Below are 15,134 nucleotides of genomic sequence, written 5' to 3'. Positions count from 1 at the left end.
CCAGATACTTGATTGTGCTGTTAGAAGTACCTCAAAAAATGAAAAATGTGAGTTTATGTTGACAGCTTTCTCCTTCAGTATCTGTGGAGCATAACTCTAAGAAGGTGGATGATTCCTGCCCCGCTAATTAAGCTTTATTGCCTCCAAAGGGGAATAGTTATGCAGCTCTGAATTAATGATTAGGAGAATCTTTAGAGAGTATCTACAATTGCCAGGGTACCTCCATGATGAGTTAGTTCTTTCAGAGTTAAAATTGGGATGTGGCGGAATCCAGCAAAGAATCCAACACTCAGGCCTGGTCTACACTAGGACTTTAATTCGAATTTATCAGCGTTAATTAAAAACTAACCGCTCAACACCCCACCACACCAGGATTTAATTCGAACTAGAGGGCTCTTTAGTTCGAATTTGGTACTCCACCCGGCCAGGTGGTGGAGTAAAGCTCGCACGCTTGCGCTCTCTCGAATTGGTGGATGTGGATCGAACTTAGCAGCAGCCCGCTCCGTCCTGCAGCACCACTCACTGGAGCTCTCTGCAGCAGCAGCAGCTTGGATTCTCTCTGGCCAGCCACAAACACAGAAATGACCCATGAAATTTTTTTTCCTGTTTCCTGCTGGGGCGTTTGAATGAATCTGGTTGCACATGCATCGGCGGCGAGCTCGGCACCTGCATGCAGAGCATCCTCCAGAGAAGTCGTCCAATCCCCAGACTAAGAGAGAGGTCCCCAGCATGGGAGTGACGGAAGTCCAGGATCTGATCGGGTGTGGGCGAGTGCTGGCGAGCTCGGAGGAGCTGCGCAAGCGCAACGCCGAGCGAAGAGAGGTTTTTCGAGGGAAAGAAGAGAAAGGAAGGATACAGATGGGCATGCGCGGCAGTGGTGAAGTGAAGGACCTAAGACAAGGGTATCAAAAGCGGCAAACGGACGGGCGAGCGGCCCGCCCAGACATGCCAGACATCTCGCGAGGCACTGCACTGCATGCCATCTCTGTGGGTCTGCTACCAGTGCCCCACCAGTGACGGTGGACTGGAACGGAATAGTGTGTGTTCCCAGTTCCCCCCTCGATGGGAGATGGAGGAGGGAAGAGAAGGGAAGGCGGAGCGCAAGGCGACATGGAACCCACTCCCTGCTCCTGACAGCCAGGATCTCTCCATCACCCTCATCACCCTCCCCTACCAACCCTCCCCGCCCCCCAACCCGGACTCGGGATCAGGCGGAAAGTGCAACAGTGCAATAAACATTTATTTTAAATATTTTTTTTATTTTTAAAATAGAAAAAAAAAAAAAATAATTCTAAATATTAAATAAAAATATAATAACTATAATATATATTATTTAATTATAGAGAAAGATTAACAAAATTAAAATTAAAATATTTACAAATTTAAAAATTTAAAAATATTAATATAATATAATATTAATAGATATATAAGAAAAGAGATAGAAAGTCACAAATAAAAAAGATAGAAAATTACATTTCCTCTAGCATCATTTCTAATCCTCGTCATTCAGCCTCCCGCAAAGGAAGGTGTGAGGGAGGTCCGCCTTAGCAGACTCTTGGAGCTCCGCTCTCCCCGCCAGGACATCCGCCATCGCCTCTACTAACATTGCTGCTACTGGTGCACTGCTGCAGGTCCTCATCCTGCAGTGCTGCGGTCTAACATGCGGTCTTTCTGGGCGTCAGGTCTATCTGTCCTGTGATCTCCTGGGTGATCTCATGCTGCAAATACTGTTTCTAATCAGTGTTGTTAATCAGTTACTATATTGTTTAACAATGTTTAACAACCAACTCGCCACCTGCGAGTCCACAGAGATCAACAGAGAGTCAGCACAATGTGGCATCGGCGCGCTGGGCTGCGAGGCTCTGCTTTTCTTCTGCTGGTAGGCTTTTTTTTGCTTTGCACACAGCTAAACTGTAAGCTAGCAAAACTAATGTAAGGTAAGGCAGTATGTGCTTAAGGACAAACTTAGACTTTGCGCATGTGATGCAGCTTTGCTAATGCTCGCAGCGATGTGCAAATGAGAGCAATGAGTCGGCGCCTCGAGGCACTGAGCTTCTGGTTTCTCTCTTGGTCTCTTTGTTAACTGAAGACTGTCTTCTGTGTTTTACTGTTGGCAAACATACTTTGTTTCAAATGTGTACTTTTTCACATCACACAGCCCACTTTTCACATCCCACAGCTTCCCTCCTTCCTCGCCTCGCCTCACATCCGGCTGCGAAAGGAAAAAGACAAGACACAAAAGACAAGAGGGGCCACATCCAGGCCTCCAGAGAGGCAGCGCAGACAGTCTCCAGCAGAGCTGTGTCAGGTGGAGGAGAGGTGAGCGAGGAGAGGGAGGAGAGGGAAGGACAGGAAGGCACAGGCAGGGAACGCGAGGATAGGTGGCGGCAGGAGAGCCAGCAGGCGCGAGCAGGAGGAGACGCCCGTGCAGCAAGGAGAGAGAACGCGAGAGCAGCCCAGAGCTCAGCCCAGCAGCAGCACAGAACAGCAGGGAGAAGCAAGCCCCCCTCACCCAAAGTGCCGCCCTGAACCCCTGGGGAGAACCCCCCCTGCCTCACACTAAGCAAGAACCCGGACACAACTGACTGTCAAATCAGGTGTAAATGCTCTCAACTTGCAAGAGCTAAAACAATTTTCTTTACAGCATCACCCAGTCCTAACTCCAAGTTCAAACCCCACTGTATTAGTTTATTATGTGTTGTTGGTTTAGTTACTTTCTGTTTGTTGTTGTTGTCTGTTGTCACTTGTTCTCTGCTGTTCAGACTGGAATTGGTTTGTGGCTGCAGATGTAATGTCTGCATGCTACACACAGGCTGCAGTCCAGACTTGGCACAGCACACAACAGTGCAGGTGTACACAGACTGCAGTCACAGCAGTGTATGTGGTGTGTGTCTTGTGGCACAGTTGATGTGTATTCCTTGTATGTGGCCTTGCAGGCCCCTGAGGTGTGAGGCTTGGCAGGTCACACGCAGACCTCTCACCCGTCCCTCCCCCAGGGAGACATCCCCCTCCCAAAGACCTCACCGGACACCCCCCTCCCCCCCAGCCACCCACCCCCCCCTTCCACCCACCCTCCCCCCTCCAACGCCTAAACCCACGCCACCCAACCCCCCCCATACCCTCCACACCAGCCCACCCCCCCAAACCACCAATAGCACAGAGAATACAGTTTCAACAGAAACCAATGAAGAAAACGTAATAATTATTAAGAAAAATTAAAAAGTTTTAAAACGTAGTAAAAAAACGTGGAAAAAGTCGAAATTTTAGGGATTCTCTCAAAAAAAGTCTGCTTAGTTTTAAAATCAAAGACAAAAAATCAAAGCTCTGCCCAGAAAACTCGCTGCTCTGAATATTCTCCTCCACGATGCATGGGCTGATCAGCTATTGTCCGCAGGGATTTTGATCAGCAGCCAGGCGGCTTGCCTCAACCCAGCAGCCTCAAGGTCTTGCCCTTGCTCTCACCAGAGATTGTGACCACACAGCAAGCAGCACACCGAGCGGGTATATTTTTTCGCTGATCTCCCGGCGAGTCAGTAAGGTCCGTCAGTCACCCAGAGGATCGATCGCACACTCTCCACTTTTCACACTTGCTCGGCATTCTGTTGAGTTCCTGTTTTCCAGTGTCAGGCCCGGTTCAGGGCGGCAGGCCTTCATGCGCGTTGGCGATTGGCGGCCGGGCCGGGGGCCATTCCCACATAGGCAGCCCTGGAGAACCGCTGGGTGTGCATCTGCCCATTTGTGCTGCCTGAAGGGGCCTCTACCCCCCAGACACCGGCCTGAACATGCGTCAACAGACCTCACCCGCGACCGATGTTGCTGGTGTCCTGCCGTCCCCGTGCCCCCACCACTGGCTGCTGAGGTCCAAAGTCCCCCCCCTGAAAAGTAGGATTGTGCTGGCATGCTGGTGGGCCTGGCCAGCGCGGGATGCCAGGTCCCATCATGGGCCCCGCGGTGGAATAGGGATCGGCGTGATCATCCAGAGGATAGGCTGGACGTCGCCGAGGTCACTACCAGCAGCAGCAGTTGCTCCATTGCCGCGGGGGCTACTTGAATGACAGGACAGCCATCCGCAGGTAGACACGCCAAAGTGGGCCACTCGCTGAGCGGTAGCTGCTAGTGACACTCGCTCAAGTTGGCAGAGGGCCAGGGGCAGGCTGCTGAGCAGGGGCTGCAAGCATCCTCAGCACTGGCTTCAGGGGCTGGGGGGCTCCTCCACACCAGCAGACCTGGAAAGTGCAGACAGCCTCCTGAAGAGAGTTCACACCGTCCACTCCTGAAGTCCACCAGTTTCACCACCCAGACCTCCCACCAGTCTCCTGCCACTTTCGCAGCCCACACACCCCCCACCATGAACTTGACCCACACCATCCATGAGCTGCCGCCCCTTGATGCTGGCTTTGTCAGGTGCGCCACCTCCCTCGTGCTGCTTGCGCTGTCCTGGAGCCCCTCTCCGGCGTGCTCTCGCCTGGTTTCTCAGCAGCCGACATGCGAACAACGGCAGAGGTGCGTGCCCATGCGCGAGGGCGCGAGCGGGCGGCAGGCTAGAGCGTGCCGCAGCGCTGTAGGAAGACAGGGGCCGAAGCCGACGGCTCAGCTGATTTCCGCATTCAAGAGGCGGGATTGGGGGATGCAATTTTTGGAATAACACATCAGGATCCCCCCGGATCCCGGGATTGGACAGTGCCAAATGGGCATTGGGGGACCGGAAAGTGTCCAAATGGGCAAGTGAATAACAAGTGGTGGCTGGTGTGGGAGTGAATTAATTTATTAAGGTAATTTCCACAAATTATAATAAGTAGTAATTATACAAATTAAGTGTAAATTAGACAAGCCCTCAGAATAGCAAAAGTCAATGTGAGCATTTGAAGTGCTGTAGACATTTATTCTCTCATAAAAATGTGATTATACAGAGCTGTTTGTGTTACGCACATTATGTGTCAGAGTTGCATAGGAATGCACTGTAGAAGAATGGGCCTTTTTACAGTGATTAGATTAATGAAGAATTATAGATTAAAGAGCATTCATGTACCGCAGAGGAAGATAAATTGTAGATCCCTGCAATCCCCATTTTGGCAATTTTAAAAAATGTTATTTCATTGTGCTCTGGCTCTGAACACTGTAACCACTATCTATAATATATAGGTTTTAAACAAAGTTTATTACATGTATGAAACACAAATTTGGGTCACTTTGGTTTTTAGTACTTGGGTGAATATATACTACTTCTCTACATCTGGAAAACCTTTATGTATTGATTTTGGCACTAGAGCCTTGATTTTTAAAGGTATTTAGGTGGTGCTGTGCTTGGGATTGCAATGTCTAACTGATTTAGGAGGCTTCATCTCATTTTCAAAGGGGATTTAGGCACTTAGTCTAAGTCCCATAGACAGTAGATGGGATTTAGACTCAAGTGCCCAAATCCTTTTAAAAATGAGAGGCTCCTAAATCAGTTAGGCATTGCAACACTGAGTGCAGCAATCCCTAAATACCTTGAAAAATGTGGGCCTATAATGTTTGTGGTGGTGTTGTGGCCAGAAATGTATGAAGTTTGCAGCTTCATAATGGCCCAATTATATGAAACTTTACTGAATATTTTGTATTTATATATTTTTCTATATTTATATATATTAATTTATAGTATTATTTCAAAGATTTTGGTACCTCACGGGAAGTACAGGTGAGCATTAGAGGAGGTGAGAGAAGAATTATTTTAGCATCCAAACCAAAAGTGGTTGTAACTATCAACACTTAAGGGGTTAACATTAGGTGTTTACTAATACAGTGACAAGTCCTGCTGAGCCACTGAGAGTGTTTAATGGAGAATAGGTGGTTGATTAAGCAGGTAAAAATTTAGATTGAGATACAATGGAGAAGCAAGCTGCATTTGAGCTTTGATCCTCCTCCCCCCTCCCACTATGATTATTCTATTACCTATATTTCTCATCCTGTTTTCTACAATTAGTAAAAAGTTTATTCGAAAAGCGGGACATAAACATGCATCTGTTCCTGCTGATTATTCCACATGTAAGGTTCTATTATTCTATGGCTATGTCTACACTGTGAGGTAGGGGTATAATTACCAGCTCGTGTACATATGCTCACATGAGAATAAATAGCAGTGTAGTCACGGTCGTATGGGCAGCAGTGACATGTCTCCGCCATCCTGAGTACTTAATCACAAAGTACTGACCATGGCTACACTACTATTTATACTTGAGCTAACATAAGTCTCTGTCTGAAGGCCTGAGCTCCTACTGTAGACATAGCCTATGGCATCACAGTGATTTCCAGAGAGAGTAATTGTGATGCCACTAACAGGCAGAGGCTCTGGAACAAAGGGTTTGGGGAGGAGGGCTACAGCTCTCCTGGCTTGAGGTGGTTTCCATCATATACAGAGTTTACAGTTGGATTCAATGGCTCTCAGCACCCCCACTATACAAATTGTTCCAGCGCCCCTGCTAACATGAACATTTTGCTTTTGGTGGAGATTAATATTAATAGTACTTGCATAGCACATTTCATCCAAGGATCTAAAAACACTATACACATATTAACTAACAAAGCCTCACAACACCTCTGTAAGGAAGGGTATGTATTATCTTAGTTCTATGGGTAGGGAAAAATGAGGCACAGAGGATAAATGACTTGTCCAAGATCACATAGCAAGAGACAGAAATAGTGCCCATGTTCTTTGTCTCTATGCTCTAACCACCATATCTCTCTCTCTCTCTCTCTCTCTCTCTCTCTGCCCCTTACTAAGCATCAGGAACAGGAATTAGCCCACATTTCTTACCAATAGCCTTAGCAACAACAGGCAAAAAGGATACAGAACCTCACTCTCTCTGCAGAATGGATTCTGGTATAAAGTGATGAATATAGTAGGTCTGATCAGGAAGTCCCTATGCAAGTAATACACTAATCTTACATTGACATCGGTGAAGTAAGGTAGCAACTATGGGTTTAAATTTGACTATAAAGTGACTGATAGTAATATGTTAATTATTGTTTATAAAAGCTCAACTTAAACCTCATTTGAATTGTGGTCAAACTATGGCATTTTCAAAACACAAGCTCACCAGATTTCCAGCTGATGTAAACTGGCATAATTTGGCACTGAAGTCAATAGAGCTTTGCCAAGTTACATTAATTGAGAATCTGACCCCAGATGTTTAAACGATGTAAACTTTTTTTTTAAATAATAAGATTTGATTTGGCAGTTTATTTCAACAGCATAAGGTCATGCAAGATCACTACAAAAATAGGTACATCACATACACACTTGCTGAATGAATCACAGTATTACAATGTATGACCCCATCCTGCATACACACACTTACTTGAAATCCATGCGACTACTCATGTAGTAAATTTAAGCATATGTTTGTAGGATTGGGGCCTAACGTATTACAGAGTTTAAGCAGTTTGCACCTCCAGGAGCCATTTGTTATCTGGTGACTTCCATTTAATATTCAAATGTAAAGTCAGAGCATACTAACCACTGATTTCCTAACATAGGAAGCATTCTCAGACAACATTATATTATCATACTGTGTTGTGAGACCCTTTGATTTAATTACATAACACATATACACACAATATGGACAAACCAGACCTATGGTTGCCATAACAGAGAATATGTCTTGCTTCTATAGCTTTCTTTCTGAATCCCACAGAGATGCTGTCAGGTCATATGTTGCCAAAAATATAGTTTCATTTTTTCCCCCAAAACCTAATACTGACACATATTGCCATGATTTCCCCTACCCCTTTAAATCTCAATGGTATTACACACACACACACACTTTCCCTAGCAGTTTTATAACCTACACATTGTAACAGAGTGCTAGTGCATAAGGACCTGAAAGAAACTAGAAACTAACTGTACACAAATTGAAACTATTTTCATTCATCAAGCTAAAATACAAAAGTAAATATAGCATCAAGTGATTAAAACATTAGAACTTGAATTTTAATAATCTAAGGTTTTAAAAATATTCTACCCTGACATTGTCCCCTTATATTTTTTTTTTATTTTGTTTACCTTTGTAAGGTAATAATGAAATGTGTCCTTTTAATCTGATGTCTTTACTACTAACAGGTCCAGCAACACAAGACTCGTGTCCTTTTCAGTCCCCGCATTGCACATTAACGTTCTCAAAGAAGATCCACCACCCCCAAAAACAATCATACAAAGAACCAACTAAAATGAAATGCAACTTCTGTATCTCCACTCCCTATCTACTCCATCCTCCATCATTCATAGTTACCAATATATTGTACCAATCCTGCACTTATAACACATGCAAAATTTCACTGACGATACTGCCCTGTGTTTTGTCCTTTATAATTCATATTTGAGCCTAGGCCTGAAAGGCAAACTCTATTCATAATCCCTCATTAGATTATTATATTAGCAAAAATAGTCATTAGAAAAATAGTTGGTGTTGAAATTTAAAGTTTGAGACTTCAGAGCAAACAATCCAAGGGGATGAACAAGGGAATTCACACCGGTGTTAGAACTGCTCAGTCTATGGCCCCAATTTAGCAAAGCAAATGAGCATATTCTTAATTTTAATAAGATTTAAGTCCTTTGCTGAATTGGGGACTGTATGAAAACTCCTAAGGGCATAACTGAAGTCCTCCTGTGAATCAGCTCTGACCAAAAAAATACAGCACGTGTATCACAGGTTTAAAAGGCTTAGTCTGAGCAAGTCTTAAGTATTCCTTAAAGATACTTTATGGAATTTTCACTTACTAGATCTGACTGAACAAAAACCCCATGTCTGTTCCAGGTGCCATGGAACAAAGTTTTCAGACAAACCACATCTTGCCTGTCCTGTCTTCTTGCCCAAATATCCCTGGTTATCCCATCCCCATTAACAAAGAGGCAACATCAGTCCTTTGATATTACAGCTACTATGAGTACACTCACCTCATAACAGTCCTAACAATGATTAGCTTATTGGTCATGGACCCATTGTTTGTTCTGTAACTGACTCATGAGAAGTACTGGAATTCTTACAAATCCCAAGTAAAAGGGAGGAGCGGACATATAATGTAATTAGATACCATATGTCTCAATGGATTGCTCAGTATCCTATTGAGATAAACATTGTTAGGGAAGTGCTATTCCATTATGCTCATCAATTTCAGAACACAAGTAAACATATACAAATGAATTATATTTATATAATTATGCAGTGCTGACCTTATGTACAGTAAATAAAAAATACAATGGAATTTGTTTAGAGGGTATGATACATACTTGATGGAATAGCATTTCACATTCATTTAAAAATTTGCTGTAGGTTGGCACCTTAGGACTCTCTTAAAAAGAATGTAAGTTGTTTAACAATTTAGTGGTAGTTTAAATCCAGCTGCTTTGGAGCATGACTGCAAGCTGAACATATAATTTATTCTAAATACAGTTCTGCATTAGTATTGAAGTCTGGGGGGAAATCCTATCTCAATTGAAATAAGTGAGAGTTTTGAAATTGACTTCAATAAGATCAGGATTTCATCCTTGGTCTTCACATTTTCAGTCAGTTGTAATGGAATAGCCAAAACGAGACATCGCTATTAGCAACAGAACAGACACTTAATTCAAGATACCACACTTCAAACAGTTGGGGGTTTTCTGTTTCTTAAATAAAGATAAAGCAAATCTTATTGTAGAAATGGTAGTAAAGGAGGCATTTTTTCTTATTTAATATTGTCCTTAATTGACTGTGGTATATTGAGCTTTCACTGTTAAGAGAGACAAGGTTTGGAGATTATGCATGCTTTAGATTTAAAAGGAGAGGCAGAATAATGCTTAAATTCCTAAGTACACAGAAAAGGCATGTTTACAAACAGCAATAAACATTGTGGATAAATAATAATAATAAAAATAGAATAGTCACTCAAAATGAGTGAATAGATAGGTTTGGATTTTGAAGGAAAGAATCCTTAGAGGTCTGAGATTAAAAAAGTATCAGCCTGAGTTAAGAATAGTAATATTTTCAAAAAAGCCCTTGAATCATATATCACATGCTCTTTTAAAAGTTGCTGGCTTGTAGGTAAATATTCACACATTCAGTATATGAAAAACGTATAATTTGTAAGGGGTTTGTGGTATGTTTAGTTGTTAAATTACAGTAGCTTGATTGTAATATCTGCCACAGAGACTCATGATACTTTATGGCACTCACACTGGTCCCATTACTGAGGGAAGAGAAAATAGGCCTCTTTCCTTCTCCCCTGGAACATAGGAAAATTCTTATTGGTTTGCATGTTACTAGTTTTCAGCAACCAAATTGCTTTGTTCCTTATCTTCTGAAACCCCCTGTAGTGAATTATATTGGCTGCACTGACACTTATTAGCAAGGAAAATTCTGAGGAACTGCAGGCTTTCCTTGCAACCAAACCCAGGCAAAAATCTGTTCAGGATGGTATAAAGTGTTTGTGAAATTAAAATGGATATATGATTTGTGAACACCTCTCAGAAAGGAACTGAATGGGCAGTACCAATCTGGCCACACACAGTAGTATGGGAAACAATACTTAACTAGGAGTTTTTACCAACGCAGAATACAATCCTGGGGCTGCTTTTATTCCTCACTAAAAGATATTTCTAGGCTTAATACAAGTTGATTTAAAAATAGTAACTTCCCTGAATGAAAAATACATATATATGGAAGTGAAATTAACGTGTTTTCATCTTCCATCACTTCTACCTAGGTACTTAGATGGCCTCTATCATCCACTTTCAGGATGGAACTCTAATCTTCACTATTTTATATGGCACTTAGATACACAGAGTTAAGAGATAATAAAATACCTGATAAAATACATTCACTAGATTAATTTATGACTGAAAGCAGGGAGCAGAACTATATCACCCCCGCCCCCCACATACACACACTTTCATGGCTTGAAAGGTGTGTTAAATTTACTTTCTGTGAGATTTTCAGGAAATCTGGTTATTTGGCTTACACAGTAAGCTACTCCTTGTACATTGTGTTCTGGATAAAGGTGTGATTAAAATATTACACAAGTTACAGGTCACATTTTTTCTCTTTACATAACCATTGATAAGTAATTTGTGCTTTTATAAATACAATATTATACATTCTATGTACAGGCACTGACAGGCGCTGGTGCTGCTGTTAACCAGCCATCCACAGAAAGAACGGAATAATGATAGTGGGCAGGGTGGTGGAAGGTGCCCAACCCAGACAGACTATAGATGCTAATCCCAGGAGCGCTGAAGCAAGAACACTTCTCTGGTCCCGAATAATCATCTTCACTGTTTCACAGAACTGCAAAAGTCAGAGGGAAAGGTTCACAGTTAAACATGAGTCATTCTAAACTGATAGGTATTGGAGAGGGCAAAGAGAAAGCAGACCATCAAAGACTGCTCTGTACCAGCGATTCAACTAGAAAGGGATGCCTGGGTAAGTGAAAAGGGATGTATTCCCCTTAGAAACTGCCCCTGCCCCATTGAAGTCAGTAGGAGCTTTACTACTGACTGCAGTGCATGCAGGATCGGGTCCTATTTTAAGAGTTCATTACTAGTTGTCTAATGAATCATGCTTTATTTTCTTGATGATCGAAGTCACTGCGGAGAGGTTAAATTTAGCTGCCGGTTAAGTTATTTCTAAGCAGCTTGGAAATTGTTTTAATGACTTGCAAAACCTGTAACTGATTGTAATTTGGTGAACTGACTGTTAGCAACTACTGGAAAATTATGCTTTCATAGAGACACTCCCTGCTCCCCTTCACATACCACAGGTTTCAGACTGAAATTGCCTGGAGTCAGTCTTTGCAATCCTTTAAAATGCCATTAATTCTGTTTGATCTCCTGCTGAATAAAATATCCAGGATCCTGTTTGGCATTGGGTGGGGAAGGGAGAGACAGTGAAACAGTGTTTTGCAGCAGTCTGTGGCTGCAGTGCCAGTATATAGTAACTTCGAACCAGAGAGCTAAGTATTGACTAGACTGCTCAAAAGATTGCTTACTTACGGAAACCAGGGCTCAGCACCAAGTGACCTACTTCTCAGGGAGCACACTTGGAAAAAAAACAAGGGTTTTTTTTGTTTTGTTTTTTTTAAGAATTGTGAAGATTGAGCCCTATCGAGATTTTACACAGGCTAGCCTCTCACCAAGCTGTTTGTTGGACTATTCAAGCCACACACAAAAACTCTGTTATTCTGGAGGTGCTAAACAGTAACGCCAATTAAATCTCTTCTGCTTCTGTAAAACCTGGCAAAGCTTTCACTGACAGAAAGTGCTCCATTGCTAATACACACAGATTAAATATTTTACTTTACATAAATTTAAAAAACGAGCTAACTAGCCTCTGTTCCTTGGCTGAAATGAGCACATAGGAAGCACATAGGATAACCTAGTTATCACGCAGAAACGCTGCTTTCACTGCGAGACATTTGCACCACCTAAATAAATGTGACATGTTTCCTTTTGTAGGCTTGTAAAGTATGAGGAGACTCCTTTCCAAACTAGCCCTCGGCTGCTGTTACCGCTGTCTTCAGACACCTCATAATGCGGCAACTGTATGTTTCTTTTATCTGGGGGGAAAAGGCCAGCTAGCTCTTTTCCAAAATCCATGATTGCTCTGGTTGCACAGGATTTGGTTTCATTAAAAACTGGTAAATGGAGGCAGTTGTTGGGCTTTTTCGTTTCTAAAGAGCATGGATCCAGTGCCTCAAAGTAAAGTATTTCAGTATCATTGGTTTAGATCATCAGAAAATGAAGGGGGGGAGGGTGCTTTGTTGGCAGAAATTTGCTTTTATTTTTATTTTGTCGACTGATGCCAGACTTGCTTCTTTAAACAAATTCATTGTCAGTCTCCCTACCCCCAGCTCAGAGATTAGCCACAAAACACCTGATTTCTCAATGCCACAAGCACTTTCAGGTATAGAGGTTACTCTCCTCCTCACCAATGCCAAATAGATCTACTTTATTCAGGTCAAATACTAGCCTAGAGTCTGACTTCACAGATGATGCTTTACTTTGAATGTACCTTTATGTCAGATCAAATTATCAATGAGATTCCTCTTTCTTCACCTACTTTTAGAACCTTGCCAATTACAAGAGTCTGTGTTTCTTCCACTAAGTTAGCATTTAAGGTGTTGGGGGGCTTGATTTGCAGCAATAACAATGCTTGGAACCAGACAGCCTTGGGGTTTAACCCGTTTCCAAGCATTCTAATTGGGTTTGAAATGGGGAGAGGGGGAAATGATCTACAGCGGGGTGAGTTTGTAACTTCTACCTGTATTTACACATTTTGGGCCCTCTGCGTGGAAAGATCCCTTTCATGCTGAGTCTAGCAAACCATTAGTAGTCAAGGACCAAAATCCCTTTCAGCGTTAATGGTCCATTGCAGGATGTCAGGTCATTTGACCTCGTGGGAGGTTTGAAGTGTTAAGACTCTCTTGCCGGTTTTCAGGATCCGGGGTGTGAGGAAACACTAGACGAGGGACTAGAAGTATGTAGACAAAGTTCAAAACCTCAGGCAAATGATGGCTTCAGACAACTCCTTTTGCAAGCAGCTTCTGGAGTAGCAGCCAAAGAACTGGGGGGGGGGGGGCGAGGAGGAGAAGGGAGCCCTCGCGCGAGAAGGCTCACGTTAAGCTACCGATGCTGCTCGGGGGGGGGGAAGAGGCTGAGTGAGCTCTTCTTTCACACAGGGGAGCGACAGGCTAAAGTTACAGCGAGATCGCTGCGGCTCCTGCAAGGGCAGTTCCCGCCCCGTCTTCCAAGACTCTGCGCCCCCGCTCACTCCAGCTGGGCAGGTGTTTGCCTCCCATGCCGGGTGGGACAGCGTGGGAGGCCGGGGGCACTGCCGTTCGCCAGGTGCCTGACCCACCCGGGGGAGGGGGCAGCTCATCCTGCCGTGGGGGGGGGGGGTCTCCACGGGACGCCAGAAGGTAAGAGGGGCCGCCGCCGCCGCGAACAGATCTGCTCCGCTTCGCCCCCGCCCCCGGACCCAGAGCGGCGATTGGCGGAGGACCAGCACCCCAGGGCCCCCTCCCCGGCGCACCCCGCTGGCGAGGCAGGGCTGGAGGCTGGGCGGGCTTTACCTTGTCGGTCTGGAAGCTGACGGCGGCGCCGTAGCGGCAGTAGGTGACGAAGTGCTCGCAGTTGTTCCACAGCAGGCTGTACGCCGTGGCCCCCACCAGCTTCTCCGCCCGCCGGGCCACCTCCTCGCCGCACAGCGCCTTGCTCGGGAAGGCCTCGTCCATGTGGTTCACCAGGATGGAGCCGCCGTAGGCGAAGTCCTCCACCGTGTCCACGCGGATGCGGGCCATTCTGGCCAGGACGCCCAGGATGAGCCTCTTGTTGGTCACCATCCGCTGGATCTGCCGCTGCTCGTCGGTGAAGGCGGGCAGGATGTCCGGCATGAGGTGCGCCACCCGGTTGTCCCCGAGGTAGATGCCGAAGTGGACGAAGAGGGTGCGGGGCACCTCCAGCAGGTCGCCCCGCTTGAAGCAGGTGGTGTCGTAGTAGCTGGCGTGTTTCTCCTCCTCCTCCACCGCGCCGGGGCCCACGCTGCACAGCCTGAGGTTGGCCAGGAGGAGCAGCTTCTCCAGCAGCAGGGAGGCCACTTCGTACATGGGGTTCTTCATGCTGCGGGCCTGGGGGCTTCTCCTGCCCTTCCTGCTGCTGCGGGATGCTGCCACCCGCCCCTGCAACCCGCCTTTTTATCCTGGCGGGCGGCGGTGGCGGGGCCACAGGCAAGCACAACCCCGATTGGCTGAGAGGGAAGTGGGCGGCTTCCAAACGGGAGTGAAATAAACCTTTATTCAGCAGCGGCGCTTAAAAAACGTCTCCTGTGCCAGCCCTGATGCTACTGCCCCGATAAAGCCCCTGGGAGGTGGAGATCCTCCCCAGAGCAGCTACTGGCATCTCTAGTGCATGTTCGAGGTGAGAGGGGCTAGGGAACTGGGCAATCCAACAATTTGTCCGTTTGCACGAATTTACCACTCCGCCCCCAGGTTTTCCTTGCCCAGTGACCAAAGCTGAGAGAGGGAAACGATGGAATAAAATGAATGGCCGTTGAGGGAAGTTATGAATGACACAAGTGCCATTGATTTCGTCATGGGTGTAAATTACAGCTCCAGCCTGTAAGTGG

General features: G+C 45.1%; 1 protein-coding gene across 1 annotated transcript; it reads right to left on the bottom strand.

The window, feature by feature from the left end:
• Nucleotides 1–7,204: 7,204 nt before the first annotated feature.
• On the bottom strand, nucleotides 7,205–14,694 carry LRAT (lecithin retinol acyltransferase). The gene is made up of 2 exons (XM_039542174.1): nucleotides 14,083–14,694; nucleotides 7,205–11,300 (listed from the first exon to the last, which is right to left on the bottom strand). Exons 1-2 carry the CDS (start codon nucleotides 14,626–14,628, stop codon nucleotides 11,148–11,150), a joined length of 699 nt encoding a protein of 232 aa, XP_039398108.1. The 5' UTR covers nucleotides 14,629–14,694; the 3' UTR covers nucleotides 7,205–11,147.
• Between the last annotated feature and the right edge of the window lie 440 nt (nucleotides 14,695–15,134).

Source organism: Mauremys reevesii, linkage group 5, assembly GCF_016161935.1.
Source record: "Mauremys reevesii isolate NIE-2019 linkage group 5, ASM1616193v1, whole genome shotgun sequence".
In the NCBI taxonomy this organism is placed as follows: Eukaryota; Metazoa; Chordata; order Testudines; family Geoemydidae; genus Mauremys; species Mauremys reevesii.
Note: the sequence above shows the minus strand (reverse complement) of the source record. Positions and strands in the feature narration are given on the sequence as shown.

What these genes read in the sequence shown, in the direction of transcription:
- LRAT (XM_039542174.1), bottom strand. Translation starts at nt 14,628, where the DNA reads ATGAAGAACCCCATGTACGAAGTGGCCTCCCTGCTGCTGGAGAAGCTG. An exon ending in TCAGCTTCCAGACCGACAAG is followed by an intron (nt 11,301 to 14,082) that starts GTAAAGCCCGCC and finishes TGACTTTTGCAG; the next exon opens with TTCTGTGAAACAGTGAAGAT.